Below are 21,700 nucleotides of genomic sequence, written 5' to 3' on the forward strand. Positions count from 1 at the left end.
TGAACCTCCTCTCCAGATTGAGTTTATTTTATTACCTCCGGGCCGTGGCTTCAGGGCCCCGTCAGGGAGGACATGGCGTTTGTCCCTGCTGCTGTTCAGGGAAATGGCCACGAAGGTGACAGAGTTGTCCTCTGTTTGCGTTTAGCTGTGATTTTATTTATCCTGTTTGTGTGAATCTCATTTTGACTTGTGCCATTGGTTCTGATTTTGTGATTCTGTCCTCTGTCTGTGTTCTATTCTCTGGGGAGAAAAAAGGATCTGAAATTGAAACGAATGTGATGTGCACCATGTTTTCTAAGGGCAGCAGCAGGATGTGTCTGCTGGTGCTGATGCTTTTTAATGTTGAAATAAACATTATTTAAACTTTTATTTCTGATCAATCACATGTATTTATGAGAAACCTGATACTGAAATAGAAACACCTCCACCTCCTCATCATTGACTGTCCACAATTTGTTACCATGGCAACAAACCCTGCAGGTGAATAAAACCAGGCTGAAGTTGAGTCAGCAGAAAGAAAAAAACAGGAAATGAAATCAGAAAAAAAAAAAATCAAACCAACCAACAACTTTTAAATGTTGCATTAAAATTCATTTATTTCCCCCATAAAAAACACACAAAATGACTGAAAATGGATAAAAAAAAAAACTAAAAAAAAAAAAACTCAATCAAGTTAAATCAGAAACAATTATCAGGAAAAAAGATCTGAAAATTTTGGTTAAAATTTCTCATTATCTTAATTTTTGTTTAGTTTCAGGTTGAAAAGAAATAAAAAGTATCTGAAAGACTCAGAAAGCTGATGGGAGCTGATCAGTCGCTTCCTGTCCAGTCTGATTGTGTCAATAAAGTTTTATCATCAGTGCAGCACAGATAAAACTGGCCTCAGTCGCATGATGCAGTCTGTTTAGAGCATCCTGAATGGAAGACAGCATCAGGAGAGCTGATAGATGTTCTTCATCATCGGCTCCCTCTCGTCTCCATCCCCACGGTTGTCATGGTGACCTGCAAGCAGGAAGGCGAGATGTTTAGAAACAGTCATGAAGACGAGCTGCAGCTGAAATCATGATTCAAGCTTCTGATTCTAAATATCTGAGATACTGTAGGCCGATTTATGTTTACATTTGTTAATCAGATGTCACCGGCATTAATACAGGAAGGGGCGGGGCTTATCAGGGACTAATCAGATGGCTGCACTGTCGTCTGTTAGAATGAAAAGCAGCAGTGAAGCATCTAGGTATGTGCAGACATCCATGTTTGTATTCTCACCCTGCTCCTCTTCTTTTCTCTTCGGCGTGTCCCCTCGGACCTCCTCCTCTTCTTCTTCCTGCTCTCGGACCTCGTTGATGTTCCTGTAGGTCAGCTGAAAAACAAACAAAGGGCGAAGAATAAAGCAGAAGCCTGCCAGACCACGTGGAGGGCTCAAAAACCCACATTCTCCTCACCTGCTCATTGTGCTGTGGTAATGCGTCACTGGTGGAGGGGAGGAGCCTGCTGATGAGCTTGCCAATCGTTTTAAAGGTCGGCCTGTGTGTGGGTTCTAGACTCCAGCACAGCTTCATCAGGTAATACCTGAAAGGACAGGTGGGTGTCACCTTTAAATAAACATTATTAAGAGCAAAATCAAAGAGCCCCCAATATGAAGGGCAGCAGGAGATCCTGTATCCAGAAGAAGGAAGCACAAACACAAACATGTAGCATAGCAAAATGACGCGGGAACTCAGCTAAAGGATTTAGCATCCAAACCAAACACAGTTCAAACACCATGAGTGATATAGGATTACATTACTCATTCCTAGGACTACTTTACTCACTCCTAGGACTACTTTACTCACTCCTAGGACTACTTTACTCACTCCTAGGACTACTTTACTCATTCCTAGGACTACTTTACTCATTCCTAGGATCACTTTACTCATTCCAAAGACTACTTTACTGATTCCTAGGATTACTTCACACTTACCTGGGATTACTTTACTCATTCCCAGGATTACTTTACACATTCCTAGGACTACTTTACTCATTCCTAGGATTACTTCACACTTACCTGGGATTACTTTACTCATTCCTAGGATTACATCACTCATTCCTAGGATTACTTTACTCATTTCCTAAGATTACTTTATTCATTCCTAGGATTGCGTGAGTCATACCTAGGGCTACTTTACTCATTCCTAGGATTAAATGACTTATTTGTAGGATTACTTTACTTATTCCCAGGATTACTTTACACATTCCTAGGACTACATTACTCATTCCTAGGATTACTTTACTCATTCCCAGGACTACTTCACTCATTCCTAGGTTTACATTACTCATTCCTAGGATTACTTTTCTCATTCCCAGGACTACTTCACTCATTCCTAGGTTTACATTACTCATTCCTATGATTACTTTACTCATTCCCAGGACTACTTCACTCATTCCTAGGACTACATTACTCATTCCTAAGACTACTTTACTCATTCCTGGGATTACATTCAACTCATTCCTAGGTGAACTGGGCTGCTATTCTCTGGTTTCCACTAAAAGTAACCTGATTTTCATTCAGGAGGAGATATCATTTTCATTTCCCTCTTTATTCTAGGTGAATTTTCTCTGACGCAGTAACACAAATCTGGATTGTGTTTCATCTGAACTTTATTAAAAACCCACTCCAGGGAAAATCATGTCTTTCATGTTGTTCATATGTCCATGTGGCATTTATCTGATGCTAGAGGACATATTTTGTGACAAAATTTGATCAAAATGGCTTTCCTGAATATTTCTGCATTCAAATCATTGTGAACCAGTGACGAGCAGGAAAAGGCGAGCTCAGACAGACCCCCATTTACACGTCATAACCCCACAGGGCGGGGCCATAAGCTCCAGCCCTGCCCTCTCCGCTCATTCTGACTCTGAGGACGAAGAGATGGCGGATCGACACGTATGTGTACTAGCGGGTTGCTAATCATGTTAGCTTTCATTATTTACTGAAAAACTTTGCTGTGAGAGAGCAATGGATTAGGCTTCTCTGTCATCACAATATGACAAACCACACGCTGATTTGGTGTCAACACTTAAAGGAAGACATGGGTCAGCATAGCTCCTGTTTTTTTTTTCTTTGTCACTGCTAATGATTGGTTGGTGCACTAGCAAGCAGAGCCAGCACATAGCCACAGGAGGAAGGGTCGGTGGGTTGGTGGGGGGTCAATGGGGGAGGGCCCTGAGCAGCGCTGACTCCGCCCACAACTCAGAGGTCAATTTCTAATGAGCTACTGAGCTATGGAAAAGGGCAATGGTTTTGTGTTTTTTGCCAAAAAATTCATCATCACAATTTAAAGACCACTGAGAACATTTGAAATAGTTCCAAATAAGCATTGGAGTGGGTCATTAACAGCAGCATGAATGAGTGTCCACTCACATCTGAGCTGGAGCAAAGTCTGGCTGATCCATGTGGCGGCCATCTTTGATCATTTTGTAAAAGTTGGTATCCACAGCAACATTAGGGTATGGGCTCTTACCTGATCAGTTGAACACAGAAAGAGACAGATTTTACAGGTTGAATGTGATGTCACAGCAGCAGCTGCTGAGGATCATGGGAAATGAAATCCATAGAGACTGAATGTTGTCATCATTACCCAGAGAAAAGATCTCCCACAGCAGGACTCCATAAGACCAGACATCACTCTGCACCGTGTAGACACACTGAAAGATGCTCTCTGGAGACATCCACTTCACCGGGAGGCGGGCCTGTCACCACACATCACAGGGTTCATTATCACTCTGATTGGCTGTCAGAGGTGACATCATCTAATTTCCCAACTACCTGTGCAGGTGCAGATTTACGTCTTTGTAAAAACAATGTAATGAGAAGAATGAGAAGAGCCTCCATCACTGGATCAGTTTTCTATGTTAACACCTGGACAGGTAACCCTGCGTGAGTGTGTGTAGTACTCACATTTCCCTGGATGATGTAGCTGTCGTCGTCCTGAATGTCTCGGGCCAAACCAAAGTCACAGATCTTTGCAACATGGCAGTCCGTCAGGAGAACGTTCCTCGCTGCCACGTCTCTGTGGATACACTGAGAGACACACAGGTGAGACAGAGGAGGATAAACAGTTATTTACTGCATTTCTTTTTTATGTGGACCAGTTTCACTTTAACCATCACAGAGGATACTTTGTGCACTAGTTACTGACATCTAGTGGTAAAGATGGGTATAGCACAGCAGTGAATGTGCGGTGGTGTAGGTGTGTACTGTCTTCTTCTATTGATCTTTTAACCTTTAAAACTTCAAGGCATTTTTTTAACTTTTTGGAAGAGGCATGTCTATTTTCTTAAATTATATATATACAGGGCTTAAAGTAAAAAAAAATCCTGAGCCTGAACTGTTTTCCAGGGTGCGGGGGTGCAGCGGACACTATAAGCAATTTGGCAAACAACTTTTGGCATTGAGCTTGGTAAGGTACAGGATGACCTCCAGTTTAAATGTGAATTTTAGAAAGTAAAGTTGATAATATAAGGACATGTGAAACTCAGTCAGGCTAATTAATTAGAATTATTCATTTAGCAACCATTTAATTCAGTAAAGGGAACTGTAGATCATTGTAACATATCCATAGTTTTTGTTCAAAACAAACAATGTCAAATTAGGTATAAGAAATACAAAATAGAAAATAAACACAAACAATTTAATACAATAAACTACAAGTCAGTTCAATTAACAACAACAGCAACAAAAAGGTGAAAGTAAAGTGCGCCAAGAACTGATTAAACCGAACAGGAAATAAATAGAAATTAGGAAATAAATACAGTTTACTTCAGAAACTGAGAACTGCTAAACTGAAGCTTCCAGTGCAATCACCACAGACCATTGACACCTTTTTTTTTGTTCTATTTCTTCTTTCTTTTTGGTTGGGCTTTGACTCCTCTCTTTTTTAATATATTTGCAGAGACAGTTTCTGGCTTTGGCTTGGCCATAAAAGAGAGGAAAGAACTTCTGTGGTCCAGAGGAGGAGGTCTGGCTGGTCCAGAAGAGGAAGCTGGTCCAGAGGAAGGAGGTCTGGCTGGTCCAGAAGAGGAAGCTGGTCCAGAGGAAGGAGGTCTGGCTGGTCCAGAAGAGGAAGCTGGTCCAGAGGAAGGAGGTCTGGCTGGTCCAGAAGAGGAAGCTGGTCCAGAGGAAGGAGGTCTGGCTGGTCCAGAAGAGGAAGCTGGTCCAGAGGAGGCGGTGGCTGGCCTTTTGGTTTTCTTGGCCTGTTGTACCATCTTTGATGACTGCACCCTTGCTGCCTCACACAGCCTTCTCTCCTTTCGTGTCTGTTCTTTGGCTTTCTTTTTCTGCAGGTGTAACTGGGAATTTTGGTATGATGGCAGACAGGACCGCCACAAGGCTGGTCTATGGTCATGGTTGAGGTTGTCCAGTCCCTGGCTTTCATTGTGGACTCAAGAACTGCAAGGCTGTCATAAGTTTCCACATTCATGGAGCACCTGTCAGCTTCAGTGATGTCATCCATTAAATTGAATGATCCTTCTACTAGTGGGCCTGTGAAAATGGAGAGAAGAGCTTTAACCAGCTTACACAGGCAGGGATACCTCACACCTCTCTCTGGGTTTTTCAGAGATGCAACATGGCTCTACCAGTTTACATCCACTCGGCCGTCCTCTTCATTGTAGGTCTGGGCATGAGGTACCAGGTCTACATCAATCTGGTATGCCCGAGCCTCTTCCTCCAGGTGACCAAGCTCTTCTGGAGGAACAGCATTAAACAAGGCCTCTCCTCATGTGATAAAAGCTCTGCAGACAGAGTCACACTGCATTAGAGACGGAGTCAGAGCAGACAGCGAGGATACTATGCTGTTATCCACTGGAAGGTTTTTGAGGAGGAACCCTTCTGCTTTCATGTACACTTCTCTGAGAGATTTGTTGATATTTTTAACCCATATCTTCCTCTCCACACGGGCCTTGTTTATCGCAGAGTAGCAGAACTTTCCAACACAGAGCCTTTTGTCTGACAGTTGCAAATCTCTGCTCGGGAAATCAACCTTGAGGATCTCCGTTGCGCTCAGAGGGATAGTGTTTGGCTTCATAAATTTGCTGAGAATCTCTCACAAGGACCACCACTTCCACATGCAACAAGTGCACCATTGGTTTTTCAGGTTGCTGTTTTTTCTCAAATCTCTGGAACAGTGGAAGGACACCTGCAAACAGAACACAAAGTATAACTAACATAACTGTAATTATAATATAATAGTAATTAAAAATATGATAATTAAAACTCAGAACAAGTATTGTTGTACTGAATAATTGTATTCAGGATTACATGCAAAATAAGAGTAACTGCATTCAGTTAGTTACATTTTAAATGGGTGGTATTGAGAATAGTTACATTGAAGGGATTACTTTTTGATACATTCTTTAACGAATTTGCATGCTTTTGAACTCAAATTTTTTTGTTTACAGTATAGCCTGTGTGTGTGTATGTATATAGTATAATGTATTTGTTTGTACACTATCTAGTTTCTGCACCATCTTGTTCGTTTGATGCTGTGACATGTGAATATCTCTGGTGTGGGATTAATATAGTCTTATCTTATATTAAGATACCTCTGAACAAGTCACTCGTGATCTTCATTCTTTCAAACTCTGTGAAGAGCACAGTGATCCGTGCCTTCTGGTTAACATTAACCTGTGTTCTCATTCGGGATGCTGTGGCCTGCTCTTGTTGAAGGACTTCTGTTTTAGCCTTTTCCTCTACTGTGAGCTCATTTTCCTCAAGCACTTGGTAAAGAAGCCTTCTGTAGTACACATACACAAGCACACTTAAGCATGTGTAACATATATATCCACACACACATCACTGAGGACACTGTTTCAAGCTTAACAACTCTAGAATGTGGATTAAAAAGCAACACATTACATACAGCGCGATGGCCCACAAACAACAGAAGCCGTTTATTAAAATACATATCATGAATTTAATAAATTATGATTTGTATTACCTGTATTTATGTTCTTCATTCAGATCCAGCACATGATAGTAGTGAACCACCAGTATATCCAGGAGCTCATTCAGCCTGTTGCACACCTCCAGCATCTGAATAAATCTGCTGCTGTTTGGTCTTATTAAGGTCTTGGGTGGGAGATGCAGCAGACTCTGGAACTTGGCAAAGATCTTCTGTTTTGGTGACTTTTCAATGTCATAATATAGAACAGAGCATAAGTTCTCTACTTCTGACTTGAATAGGCTCAACATGGCCCACCATATGCACAGTATCTCCAGAAATGTCAAGGAGGTGAGTTTTCCTTCCTCACCAGTGCCTCAAGTCCACCTTTCTTCCCTCTCATGACACCACAATTGTCCAACTGGTTACTAGTAAGTAACTGGTTACTTGTTTCATAGATCATAGCACTGCAGGACATCTTTAACTTTCATCATAAGTGCTGAAACATTGCTAATTGCATTGCTAATGTCTACTTTCCTGCTTGCAAGATGTTGTGTTATTACTCTAGCCGCATCATCATCAAAAAAGCGAACCATTACATTCCGTATTTTTTCCATGTTTTGGGTGGTTGCTTCATCAACATTCAGAGAAAACATGCATCCTTTGAGCTTATCAGACAGATGTTTCTAGACTCAGGTGCTATGCCATGGTTGTTCATATAACTGGCCTGCTGATTGGAAACGGACAGTTTATCTCAACCACTACTTTTTTACACGGATCTACGAGCGGTTGTAAATGATGACTTCATGTTCATGTTCCACAATGAACGAGCACACACTTATTTTCAAGTCACAAATACAATCGGGGTCGCTACGTCAGCTGTGGCTGTTGCCCCCAGTCTAGTATGAAGTGTTTCCCCATCAGGATCTGTGACCCCTTGCTCCGCCTGCAGAAAAAGGGGCGGAGTCAACTGATCGAAAGGCACATCCCCGCAATGTTGCCTCTCTGTTGGCGCTATTTCTAGCTCCATGCCTCTACCACACTCGTGGTAAAATAGACTTTGTTATCAATGTTTTTTATCTACTGCTTGAATATGGTGGCGGGGTGGGGGTGCTGGAGAGAGTCAAAGTCATTGTAACGTTTTTTTGTTGTGTTTTTATCATTAACACAACTAAAGACTCATTTACATAATTATATCATTTGAAACATTGTCTTAGGTGCTTTGTGAGAAGCTTGTTTGATTTGGTTATAAACAAAGAACCACACTTAGTGCTTATTTGTGTTATGAATGGAAACCTCAGGTTTATTCAAATAAAATTATTATTTAAACCTATTTGATTTACCATTTCAAATATGCACAGTGTGTTTTCATTACTGTTTTAGGCTACATTCTTTCTGCAGGAATGCAGCTGCATACATTTTGCCAAGAGAGCTCTGTTAAGTCAAATTGTTGAAGAGAAATTATTTATGATGGGTTTCTGCTGACTTGTCTTCAGTGCAGTGGGAGCTTCTCTGAATATCATCCCTCTAACACAGGCATGTCAAACTGGTCCAACAAAGGGCCGTGTGGCTGCAGGTTTTTGTTCCAGCCAGCCAAGAGCACACAGTTTGACCAATCAGCTGTCTGAAGACTGAGATCAGTTGATTGAATCAGTCAAATCTGGTGTGCTGCTGCTTGGTTGGAACAAAAACCTGCAGCCACACGGCCCTTTGCTGGACCAGTTTGACATGCCTGCTCTAACACAAAGTATGTTCATTATAGCCAGGGGGACACTCATTCTGACGGCTGAGGCCCACCCGTTAGATACCGTTGCCCCTGTGTTTAAAGTGTAAGGAAGTTCCCACATGACAGACCCCCATTTATGAGTCATAACTCCATAGGGTGGGGCCACAAGCTCCTGCCCCTCCCTCTCTGCCCGTTCTGACTCTGAGGATGAAGAGATAGCTAATTTTTTATTTTTTTTTAACGCTATTGATCAGTTAGTGCCTAGAATGCAGAGCCAGCGCAAGAGTGAGTGTGTGTGTGTGTGTGTGTGTGTGTGTGTGTGTGTGTGTGTGTGTGTGTGTGTGTTTGTGTGTTTGTGTGTTATGTCCTGATTGGACGTTACCGTCAATCTAAGCTCTCTGATTGGTGGAAAGTCTGACAGGAAGTGGCTTCATCATCATGTCCAGGTCTAAATAGAGGTCTCTTAGCAACATAGTAGTGATGGTGATGTTTTTATGGTGAAATGTGATAAATAATGCTGTTATCATGGATCATTGTGGATTTACCAGATAGAGTCTCTGAATAAAACTATATTTAGTGGCTGGATTGTAAACCTCCATCACATTTACCCCACAGAGCTACACACTTGTAGGTGGTGGAGAAGATAGATCTTGGGGAGATCTGCTGGAGGTTTAAGGGTTAAATAATAACTGCTGGTTGTGCAGGTTAGTGTTTGGGTTCTGATGGTCCTCACAAGGACAGAAATGTGTGTGTGTTCTTACATTTCTGGTGGACAGGAAGTCCAAACCCTGAGCCACCTGGTAAGAAAACTTCATGAGGTCACAGATGGAAAGACTGTCTGACAAGACACCTGAGAGACAGAGATGGACGCTACAGATGAGCTCAGGTGCGAGTGCAGGTGGATTTAGGTGAATCTGATGACCTACCTGGGGCAGTTTGTCCTGGACTCAGAACCGGCTGCATCTCCTGGTACTCTGAACAGCACGAAATCCCGCTGTCACTGCAGCACACAATTGGACGTTACATGTCAGCTGACCATGTGCATAAACCTTCACCTGGACTTGTACAGGTGAGCCAATCAGAGAGGACCTACCTACGCAGCCTTGCCTGCTGCACTCCCAGGTTCTTATAGTACCACTTCTCCTCCACCTTATCCAGGCTCCACATGGATGCCATGAAGTGCTGAGCGTGAGCCCGCAGGAAATTAAGAAGGTCGCCATGACTACAGTATTCTGTGATCATGAACATGGGGCCTGGAGGAGGAAGGTGACAGGTGAGATTGTTGAGGAACATGAGAAAAAATAAACATGATGTTGTTCAGGGGATCAGATACTCTGATCAATAATTTACTGAACACAGTTTTCCAAAAGGTTCCTGGACGGGAAGGAATGGTGTATCTGCTGGGACGACTTCTCACAGAAGAGTGATCCACATTATGAGTTCTAAGAGCTAATTGTGGTCACATGTACACAACTGAACCAGATCTGGGAGTCTGGCCTCTACAGACCTGAGGGTTCTTGAAGGATCTGACTGGTTTCAAACCAGTTCAGACCAGTTCAGACAAGGGGTATGAAAAAAAACAAAAAACAATTCTAAATCTATTTTAATTTAATAAATCTAAATTAATACATTAACTTGGAGATTGATTTTTTTTTTATGGTCATGTCCTCTTTTGTCATGACATGACCATACTCTCATGCGACTTACCTCAGCGAGCTCTTACACACAACTGGTTTCCTGTTACCTACGTCCAGTCAGCTTCTCTTGCCAAGATGATGTCACATTCAGATGTTTTCATTCACCAGTGTGGATTACTGTTGACATTAGCAGCCAACGCTAAGACCGCGGGTTCTCACATTTGCAGCTAACGCTAAGACCACGGGTTCTCACATTTGCAGCTAACGCTAAGACCACGGGTTCTCATATCAGCATCTAACGCTAAGACCGCGGGTTCTCACATTTGCAGCTAACGCTAAGACCGCGGGTTCTCACATTTGCAGCTAACGCTAAGACCACGGGTTCTCATATCAGCATCTAACGCTAAGACCGCGGGTTCTCACATTTGCAGCTAACGCTAAGACCACGGGTTCTTATATTTGCAGCTAATGCTAAGACCGCGGGTTCTCACATTTGCAGCTAACGCTAAGACCACGGGTTCTCATATCAGCATCTAACGCTAAGACCACGAGTTCTCACATTAGCAGCTAATGATAAGGTTGCAGGTTTTCACATTAGCAGACAGACCGCAGACACCTCCATGTTCAACAACAGGAAGTGATGTCACCACACATGTATGTACTTTGAAATAAATCGGACATGGTCATTTAAAGCCACATTTCCTATCGAACAGGTTTCCAATTTGTCCTTTTATCAAACAGGAAACAGTCTGATGCTATTTACCTGGTTTCCATGACGACATGTCATAGCTGCTCTCTGTGTCCACAGCAGTCAGCACACACACACACACACACACACACACACACACACACACACACACACACACACACACACACACACACACACACACACACAGAGGACAGAGTGCACAAGTCTGAAAACATGTCAACCAGGTCCAGCTCATAGAGCCTTCCCGCCGGCTTTTAGTCCCAGTAAAACCAGTTCATAAGCCTTCTCACTGGCTTTTATTCTGGCTTTACTGCGACTGAACCCATGTAAATATGGCCTTCCGGCCATTCTCCTAGGCCAGGGCTATTCAATTCGGTCCTACGAGGGCAGCAATCCAGCAGGTGACTCAAATTAATTAGTCATTGTTCAGAACTTGATTGGCTGTTAGATCCATTTAATTTGAGTCAGGTGTGTTGAAGCAGGGATACATGGAAAACCTGCTGGATTGCGGCCCTCGTAGGACCGAATTGAATAGCCCTGTCCTAGGCTGTCTGGAATCCGGCCCTGGAGGGGTGGGGGTACTGTCACACCCTCACTTGGTCCAGCCAGGCACCACAGCCACCAACCTGAATCACTCCCCTGATCATCCACACCTGTCCCTGATCATCTCACCCTCCAGTCCTGCACTACAGCCAAGCGCTCCCCGGATCCCTAACCAGTCACATCTGTCTCCCATTTACTCATCAGTCCTTATATACCCCAGCACCACATTCACTCCCTGTTGAACCTTAACCTATGCACCTACTTGGACTTATCCTCTTCCCCAGCCCAGCTCTGTGATTCCTGCTCCTCTGTCAGCTTCACCGGTTTCCTCCCAAGATGTAAGACCAATCATCCGATCTCTGTTGTTTAAAAAGTTTTGATAATCTTCCCTTGTCTCCAAGGCGGTCATGTGTAACAATAACTGAATTTGATTGTCACGTAAATGTTGTATAAAAATATTTATCTGAGAATGTCTTTAACATTCAAGTAAAAATGCTGCTGTTACACAGCCAGCTGGAAATGAATCAACATCGAATCAAATCAGATTTAATCATAATGTAATTGAAACAGGCTGTTGAGTGATGACACCCAGCTGGGTGTCATCAATGAGTGATGACACCCAGCCCTAGTTCAGACTGAATCCACCTGGTTCCAGATCAGTTCAGAAAAATTCCAGACCAAGTTCCAAAGCAGTTTAGACTGAACCAGCCTGGTTTCAGACCAGTTCAAAACAATTCCAGACCAAGTGTAAGACTGAATGTTCAAACTAAACCAGTCTGGAACAGCGGTGAACAGTGATGTAAGCAGAACAAGGTCTCTGAGGACCTCAAGAGGTCATGGTAGAGTACGTAACAAAGAAAACAGGAAGTCAGCCAACACCAAACAGGAAGTTCAGAAAACGGAAGGTAAAAGCAGGGCAGAAGAATCTAATCTAAAGACGACATAAACCCACATTGACTGACTCATTTATCATATATCATGATATATCATGATATCATCATCACCTCCTTGAGTGCATGCGCCCAGCAGGTTGACAATGTTGTCATGGTAACCAAGATGGCTGAGGATCTTCAGCTCGGACATTAGAGCCTCCCGTTCCTCCGAGTGAGCACTCGCTATTGATGAAAAGATCAAATATCTGTTTGTCCCTTCACAGAGTACAACAATGATTATGAAGATGATGATGAATGCCAGCGGACTCACGTTTGAGCATCTTGACCGCGACTCTGGTAGCCTGGTTGTCAGTTCCAAGACCGAATGCTGTTGCCTCAACGACCTTCCCGAATGCCCCTGAACCCAACACGGCACCTGAAAGACAGCCAGTCAGAAACAGGATCGCAGACCGGAGAGGAAGGCTGAGGAAGACAACGGGTTCATACCAAGCCGCAGTTTGTCTCGAGGAAACTCCCACTTCTGATTGTATGGCAGCTGGGTGGGGTCAATGAAGGTGTAGCTGTTCCCGTCAGTGCTCTCAATGATTTTCCAGCGAATCTCATATTTGGGTTTCTAGAAAAAGAAGAATAGACTGATTGTTGGTATTTCCTGTCCATTTGCCGAGAATCTGAGAGTCCAACAGATGGATGTCTCCATCAGGACCGGACAACTCCCACAATCCTCCCCTGACTCTGTCATAGAAGAACGTGTACCAACACCAACAGTCACCCGCATTTAAGATAAGTTAAAATAATCCTTTATTTGTTCCACAGTGGGGAAATTTCAGTACAAAGAATAGCATTAGAGATAAGAACAAAAAAACTATACAGAACAAAAACTATATAAAAGTTCTATATAAAATCTACGAAGGAGTCTCTGTAAAAAGCATGTATACAGAATAAATTAATTGACTAATACGAACATCTTCAACATTTAAAAAGACTCAATTCAGAAATTAGAAAGTCTCGGACTCGTTTTTGTGGATCCAAATAGTTTCCGTGAATTTGACTGGTTTTCGTGAATTGGTCTGAAGTGAATAAACTGGGCTATGTAAAGTCACCATAAGGGGGCAGTACAGGCTGCACTGCCTCGGTGTATTAGCTGAAAAAGTAGTTGTTCTAACAGGAAACCAACAACAACAACAGTGGTGGACATCCAGAGAGGAAACGGAGAGAACTCTAAGATGCTGCGGATTCCCAGACCTCTGGTAGAGGACTTGCGAAATGAATGGTGGAAAGGGTCCATTTCACACTGTTTGGTATGTTATTGGGATGTTGACTCTGCAGGAGATGCCCAGATCTCATCGACTGAAGATGACTGTCCATAATAATGGATTAAATAAAGTTTCATCTACTAAATTACTTTACTAATTTACTAAATTACTACTGAACATTTTCGAGGACTAGACATGACTAGAGTTCTTAGTTTAGGGTCCTTACAGACTATCTCTGCCATCATTCTACCCGGATCCCACCGCGAGGAGACGATTGTCTCTCCTGTGTTTGTGTAAATAACTTCATGCTGATGGGTGACCTCACCTGTCTCCACCTGTAAATGGCGACCAATAGGAACAGGAGAAGGACAGCAGAAAAGGTCAGAGCTCCAATCAGAGCTGGCATTAAGACAGAGGGAAGTCCTGTAGAACCTGAAAGCAGCAGAGTTTGATCAATAACAGGATCAGTTTTTATTAAACGCAGCAATAATCTCTTGAACCTGATTGATCGGAAACTTCAGCTCTGACCTAGGATCAGTTTAAATTGATGAACCTGATCGATCAGAAACTTGTGACACTTACGACGAACGAAGACCTGACTTGAGTTTCCCACCAGGTTGTAAGCAAAACACTCAACAGTGACATCATCAGCATCATTTGACAGCTGAAGGTGTGTCCTCACTTTGTCCTCCACCTGTGATGTCACACCGGACGACACCTGGTAGACTGCACCTTCTGCACACCTGAAGAAGAGACAGAGGTATTCTATCTGTTTATAGTCACTAAACATGTTGGTAATGAACCTTGTGGCTTGTTCAGGGCTCAGAGAGCCCCTGTGGTACGTACGACTTCTGGACACCTGGACAGGTGAACCACTGGATTGTAGGTGGTGGATATCCAGAGCTGCTGCAGGTCAGAGTGGAGTTCTGCTCAGTTATGTCAGTAGACGGTGAACCTGATGAGGTGACAACGTTCTGGGTTTAACCAATCACAGAGGATGAAAACGGTTCTTCTTACATCATGTCATCAAAGGAAGAAGAGGAAGAGCTAGATGAAGATAAAGAGGTAGAGGTAGATGAGGAAGAGGTAGATGAGGAGGAAGAGGAAAAGGAAGATGAAGAGACAGAGGTAGACTGGGAAGAGGTAGAGGAAAATGAAGCGATAGAAATATTTTATTTTATTTATTTAACCTTTATTTAACCAGGTAAAAAATGTTTGAGAACCAGTTCTCAAACAAATATGAAGTAAAGGAAGAGCAAAAGGAAGAGATAAAGCAAGATGGAGAGGTAGAAGTAGAAGAAAAAGAGGTAGAAGAAGAGGTAGAAGTAAATGAAAAAGAAGAGGGAGAGGAAGAGAAAGATGAAGAAAGTTTTCTCACGAAAGATCTGGAGGTCCACATCACATGAGCCGAAGAAGAATGCGTTGGAAAAAATAAAGTTATATCGGCCTCGATCCTCCTGACGCACTCGCCGCAGCAGCATGCTTGCATTCGCCCTGTAGTAAAAAAAATACCACCTTAACAGTCATAACTACCACCTTAACAATTATTCAAAACTAAAAATACCACCTTAACAGTCATAACTACCACCTTAACAACAATTCTAAACCAAAAATACCACCTTAACAGCCATAGCTGCCACCTTAACAATGATTCTAAACCAAAAATACCACCTTAACAGTCATAACTACCACCTTAACAATGATTCTAAACCAAAAATACCACCTTAACAGTCATAACTACCACCTTAACAATGATTCTAAACCATAAATACCACCTTAACAGCCATAGCTGCCACCTTAACAATGATTCTAAACCAAAAATACCACCTTAACAGTCATAACTACCACCTTAACAATGATTCTAAACCAAAAATACCACCTCAACAGTCTTTATAATAAAAGAAAGGTTTATCTGGACATCACATTTAATGCACAAAACAGTTTAAAGTGCTTAACAGAAAACATTAAAGCATTACAGCAGGGAGCAGGAGGCAATAACAAGTGTCTTAAAAAATAAACTTTAAAAGAAATGAAATAAAACTAGAAAGAAACAGGCCAAAATAAAACAGATAAAATGTAGTAAATAAAGTTCCAGTTTGGGGAATCAACAGCTGTTCTAATGAAAGACAGTAAGTAGAAAAGTTTTAACCCTGATGTAAAACTGCTGAGTCAGCAGACCTGCAGGTTTCTGGGAGTTTGTTCCACATGTGAGGAGCATAAAAGCTGAACGCTGCCTCTCCACGTTTAGTTCTGACTTGGAACAGAAAGTAGACCTGACCCTGATGACCTGAGGGATCTGGTTGTTCATAATGAACCAGAAGATCCTGAATGGATTCTGGTCCTAAACCAATCAGGTCTTTGTAAACTAACAGCAGGATTTTGGAAGTCAGTTCTTTGCCAGACAGGAAGACTGGGTTAACAACTCTTCTACCTTGTTTCCTGTCCAGATGCTGACCTGTCGTGGAGCTTCTTATGATGTATTCTTTCATCACAGCCTCACCGTTTCCACACTGACGCACAGCTTTACATCCTCAAACAAATTCTCTGGTTTCTAAACCCAATTTTCCTTTAGTCATTTATGGGGAGAGGGGTCTTTGACAAAGGTGAGCAGCTCCATCAGGCTGCTGGAGAATGAGCCAAGTACACGATTGACACACTGGCAGTGCATTGTGGGACTTATAGTGTTATGGCTGTGCGTACACTCTATCAGTGGGGCTGCTCTGATAGTAATTAGATATGATCATGTGGGCAAAAAATAATTCATGGGCCGCAGGCCTTGAGTTTGACACGTGGTATTGGCAGAAAGACCACCTTAACAGTGACTATGAACACAAATACCACACTAAGAGTGACTAATGGTGGTATATTTAGTTGATAAGGTTTGCTAAGGTGGTATTTCTGGTTGATATGTGCTTTCAGCATGTAGTATGTTAGCGGTCTTACCTGTAGCCATTAACCGTGTAGTCTTGCTGGTATACTGTGGTGCCATTATTGTTAATGTGATTTGGTGCCGTCCAGCGCTGCTCTCTGATTGGAGGATATGCTTCGATCCGAAAGGTGAGAGTCACATCTCCACCTTCATACACCTCCACTATGCTGCTGTTGCTAATGTTAGCAACGATAGCCTTGTTAAGGTTCATTCTGTTAGCGCTAACATTAGCAATCAATTCTTCTTTCGCTTCCTGAGGCTGGCTGCTAATGTTAGCAAACAGATCTTCTCTGACTTTCATGGTGTTTGTGGTGCGGGTCAGCCGGTAAATCTGCAGATAGGGCTGATCTGATGAAGAGGAGAAAGGGTCAACATTCATTTCATTTATTTATTTATTTCAGGCAGTTGCATTGACAGTAAGAAACACAAAAGAGAAACAGGTGAGACATGCAAGTCTGTCGATATTCAAATAAACCAAAAATAGAAACAGAAAAATGCAAAAAAAATAAATAAATAAAATAAATAGAAAACAATATATTGCCTGAAAGGGAGTGGGAAGAAGAAAACTTACATATTCCCACCCCATTTTGCATTCCAGATTGCAGCTACAACTTTTGTGCTACACTCACAGACAAGTGCTAAGTTCTGACAATAGGTACAGTAGACAACAATTGTCACTACACTGCAGTCATTTAACCAACAGTGGTAAAAAAAAAAAAAAAAGGAGAACAGATATATTCACGCGATAGGAACATGATAACACAGGCAGGATAGCGATCTCATACACATTAAGGTAACCTTTCATTATACTGAGACCAGATTAGATGCTTATATAACATTTTGAATCTGTGGACATTTCAATATTGTTTCTGTTGTGAGCTGAGACTGTTCCAGAGTTTCACCGCAAATACAGACACAAAAACTGAGTAGTTCGGAATTTAGGTAAGATAAAGTCTCCAAATCCTCTCATTTTATAATCACTTATTCGAACTATAAAAAGCTGTTGTAGGTTTATTGGCAACATTTTATTGAATGCTTTGAATGAAATTATAGATGTTTTATAATTTACAAGATCTGAAAACTTTAACACTTTAGACTGCAATATATATATGTATATATATATATATATATATATATATGTATATATATATATATATATATATATATATATATATATATATATATATGTATATATATATATATATATATATATATATATATATAAGTATGGTCCAAAAATCCAACCTTATGCATAATCCTCACTGCACATTTCTGTAAAACAACCAGTGGATTTAATGTTGTCCGACAAGTGTTCCCCCACACTTCAACACAATGTGCGAAATATGGGAGGAACAAGGTGCAACATAAGATACGGAGTGGGTTCTTATCAAGGTATGCCTTAACTTTGCTTAAGATTGAGAGGTTTTTAGAGATTTTGGTTTGTATGTGTCTAACGTGGGGCTTCCATGATAATTTCTTATCAATTATAATTCCTAAAAAATTACTCTCATTTACATATTCAATATGAATACCGTCAATGGCGTTAAGTAATTCTGACATCTTATTTTGACTATTGAACATTATAGCTTTAGTTTTATCTATATTTATAGATCATTTATTCATATCCATCCACTTTTTTGTTTTTTCAATTCAATATTCACAGTTTCTATAAGCTCATTATAACTGCCACCACTAAGAAAGATGTTAGTATCATCTGCATAGAGAACCAGTGTAAGTACTTTGGATACATTGAAAATATCATTCATATAAATATTAAACAGTATAGGCCCTAATACAGAGCCCTGGGGGGCACCACAAACAATACTAAGCTTATTAGATGTTGACTGCCCCATTTTTACGTACTGTACTCTTCCTGTTAGGTAACATTCCAGCCAGTCTCTGGCTATCCCCCGAAATCCATAGTTTTCCAGTTTACTGAGTAAGATTGAATGATTAATGGTATTGAAAGCTATTTTAAGAGCAACAAAAAACCCACAGCATACTTTCTACTATCTAAGGCAGTAGTGATTTCTTTGATTGCTTCAGTTATGGCCATTGAGGTAGTTCGTTGAGGTCTGAAACCATATTGGCCTTCATGTAATAATTGATGTTTCTTGAGAAACCTTTCAAGTTAAGAGTTGAAAAGCTTCTCCAGAATTTTTGCAAATTGAGGCAATATAGATATTGGTCTGTAATTTGTGAATCTATTTTTGTTATCATTTTTGAATAAAGAATTACTTTTGCGATTTTCATTTTTTTTGGAAAACAACCAGACTGAAATGATTGATTATAGATATGCGTTAGGGGCTTAACAGTGTTTGGAATAACTTTTTTAATCAGTGTTATGCTGATATCATGACAGTCAGTAAATAATTTGCGCTTACACTGCAGCACAGTATTTGTCACTTCCATCTCATCTGACACTGGATTCTCTGTGATAGTCTTCTTACTTTTATCATATCATGATCTAAGATTTCCGCAGCCAATTCGGGGCCGACTTTTACAAAAAACTCATTTAAACTATTTACTATATTATTCATATTATAAATCTCCCTATCTCCATCAATAAAATAGTCGGGATAAGTTGATTCGGAGGATCTTTGTTTAATTAAGGTATTTAAAACATCCCAAGTTCCTTTAATATTATTTTTATTTTCATATGACTTACTTTTATCATAAAGCTGCTTACTTGTTCTTATCATGTCTGTTAAACCGAAATGGTATTTCTTAATTGATTTTTATTAATATTATTAGTTTATTTTGTTGGGCAGTTATCTTAGAGTTTGAATTGATGCAATCTAATTTTAAAAGAACTATTTTTAATTTCTAATTTGTCAACGAAAATATACGTCAGTCACATAACGTCATCAGCCTTTGCTGTGCTGGCGGCTTTTGTAGTGTGCGAACCCTGCAGTGGCCTAACCATAAAAAAATCCCAAAAAAGAAAAGTTTCCGAAGAAAATAGGGAGTTTAATTCAGCGTGGACATATTCATTTGCCTTCATCGCCAATGACGCTGGCTTACCTTCGTGCTTGATATGTGGTGAGAAGATAGCGAACAACAAAAAATGTAACGTTGAAAGACACTTCCAAAACAAGCACTCTGCATTTACCGAAAAAATACCCAACCGAAGATGAGCGAAAGAGAGCAAGTTCAGAACAGCTACGAAAAACTGAAGAGAGCAAACTATCTTTCAAGAAGTGGATTACCTCTCCACAGTCAACTAGCACAGCTAGTTTTGTGGCACCTCTGGAGATCGTAAAGAGGTGGAAGCCGTTCACAGACGGGGAATATATGAAAGATTCGTTCATAAAAATATCAGAGCATCTATTCTCCGATTTTAAAAACAAGCAGGAAATAGTTCGGAAAATTAAAGAAATGCCTCTCTCCGCAAAGACCATCGGGGACAGGACCAATAGAATGGCAGAAAACGTCACCAGTAAGCAAATTAAGGACATCAATTTAGCTCAAGCATTTTCAGTTGCTTGTGATGAGTCAAGTGACGTAAACGATGTTGAGCAGACAGCACTGTTATGCAGATATGTCAACTCTGATGGGCCGCAATATTCAGATCTCCTGCTGCACAACAGAGTCCGGTGGATGTCCAGGGGAGAGGTGCTGAAAGGCTTTGCTGCCTGTCTGGAGCATGAGAAAACCTTCTTGGAAAGCAAAGGCCTCAGCTATCCTGAACTGGAAGACTACAATTGGCTGGGAAAGTTTTACTTTATGGTAGACATGACAAGCCACTTGAACACGCTGAATAAAAATCTCCAAGGAAAGGGAAGCACGGCCCTGCAGATGCTGGAGGATATTTTAGCGTTTGAGCGCAAGATGACGGTGTTTGCAAGAGATGCGCAAAAGGGTACACTCTTTCACTTCCCCTCCCTAAGACAGTTCAAAGAAACGAACAATCAAATAGACTGTGATTATTTTTACCGTGCCATCATTGCAATGCAAGCTGCATTTGGAGAAAGATTCAGTGATTTCAGAAAGGAGGAACCTACTCTTTCTTTCCCTGTCACACCGCTGGACATCGACCCATCCCTTCTGAACACAGCTGCATTCACCGGAGTAAGTAAGCCTGATCTAGAAATTGAACTGGCTGACATAGCGGATAAAGATTTGTGGGTAAATAAGTTCAAATCACTGACGGCGGAGCTCGAAGAAATCGCCCGTCAGAAGGCTGTTCACGCTAAAGAGCACAAATGGAGTGATATGGAAAAACTCCCACACCCCAACAAACTTGTTTTTGAAACATGGAGAGCCATTCCTGACACGTATATTAACATGAAAAAATATGCCTTTGGAGTCCTGTCCATCTTTGTATGGCGTTTATTCGGTTCCAGAAGCAGCGAGCTTGAAAACCGCCCGCGCGCATAAAAACAATGCACGCGCACGGGGATCACCGCGCGCGAGTACGTGATATGAGCGCGTAAATTAGTACCCGCGAGTTAAAACACACTTCGCGAGGAGGCATTTCTGCATTGCGAGGGAATAACACAGTATTTGCAAGCAGAGAATAACCCTCGTGAGAGCTCATCAATCCACTGTGTTCACACATGTGGACCTGCTCGCTCTCAGTTCTGTCACTGCACGCTCGGCTTAACAGTCCTCCCTCACTCGATTGCTGGAGTTTTGAGACTCTGGAGGCGGAGACTTTGGCTGATGTGCCTTATCCTCTGATTGGTCAGTTTAAATGCTCACACATTGCCCAGCCAAGATAAACAGCACCTGTGCAGCGAATTTCAAATGGCTTTAAGTTGGTTAAACTAGCTTTAGTTTTGCATAACTAATAAGTATTCACGTTATATCTAATTGCACATTTTTTCCAATGCATGTTAAACATTCAATTGTTATACCTTAAAAAAAATGCCATGTTTGATATGTGCATCATAATACATATCTTCAACTATGCTTTCATTTGTCAATAGCCGAGATGTCACCTGCTTGAACGGCTTCTGCATAAAATACAAAGTGGATTCAGCACAACACCACTGAATCTTGATTACCTGGAGTTTTTATGTCACCAGAAGCTGTACATCCTGGACACCCTATCTAATTATGTACAAATACCCGTCATCATCACAGAA

The 21,700-nt window shown here is 41.4% G+C and overlaps 1 protein-coding gene across 2 annotated transcripts in view; it reads right to left on the reverse strand.

The window, feature by feature from the left end:
- Positions 1 to 791: 791 nt before the first annotated feature.
- The window catches only part of csf1rb (colony stimulating factor 1 receptor, b), a 44,955-nt gene continuing 24,046 nt past the window's right edge, over positions 792 to 21,700 (reverse strand). For both annotated transcript variants that reach the window (XM_042007749.1, XM_042007748.1), the window contains exons 6-22: positions 16,625 to 16,958; positions 15,060 to 15,175; positions 14,528 to 14,636; positions 14,264 to 14,424; positions 14,007 to 14,113; positions 12,915 to 13,041; positions 12,739 to 12,843; positions 12,540 to 12,650; positions 9,740 to 9,899; positions 9,573 to 9,646; positions 9,408 to 9,496; positions 3,938 to 4,060; positions 3,618 to 3,729; positions 3,401 to 3,500; positions 1,443 to 1,569; positions 1,267 to 1,360; positions 792 to 1,002 (exon numbers count right to left, since the gene is read on the reverse strand). In XM_042007749.1, the coding sequence (XP_041863683.1) occupies positions 932 to 1,002; positions 1,267 to 1,360; positions 1,443 to 1,569; positions 3,401 to 3,500; positions 3,618 to 3,729; positions 3,938 to 4,060; positions 9,408 to 9,496; positions 9,573 to 9,646; positions 9,740 to 9,899; positions 12,540 to 12,650; positions 12,739 to 12,843; positions 12,915 to 13,041; positions 14,007 to 14,113; positions 14,264 to 14,424; positions 14,528 to 14,636; positions 15,060 to 15,175; positions 16,625 to 16,958 (2,120 nt within the window). In that variant the 3' untranslated portion in view covers positions 792 to 931. The remainder of the gene's footprint in view (positions 1,003 to 1,266; positions 1,361 to 1,442; positions 1,570 to 3,400; positions 3,501 to 3,617; positions 3,730 to 3,937; positions 4,061 to 9,407; positions 9,497 to 9,572; positions 9,647 to 9,739; positions 9,900 to 12,539; positions 12,651 to 12,738; positions 12,844 to 12,914; positions 13,042 to 14,006; positions 14,114 to 14,263; positions 14,425 to 14,527; positions 14,637 to 15,059; positions 15,176 to 16,624; positions 16,959 to 21,700) is intronic.

This window comes from Melanotaenia boesemani, chromosome 15, assembly GCF_017639745.1.
Source record: "Melanotaenia boesemani isolate fMelBoe1 chromosome 15, fMelBoe1.pri, whole genome shotgun sequence".
Lineage (NCBI taxonomy): Eukaryota > Metazoa > Chordata > Actinopteri > Atheriniformes > Melanotaeniidae > Melanotaenia > Melanotaenia boesemani.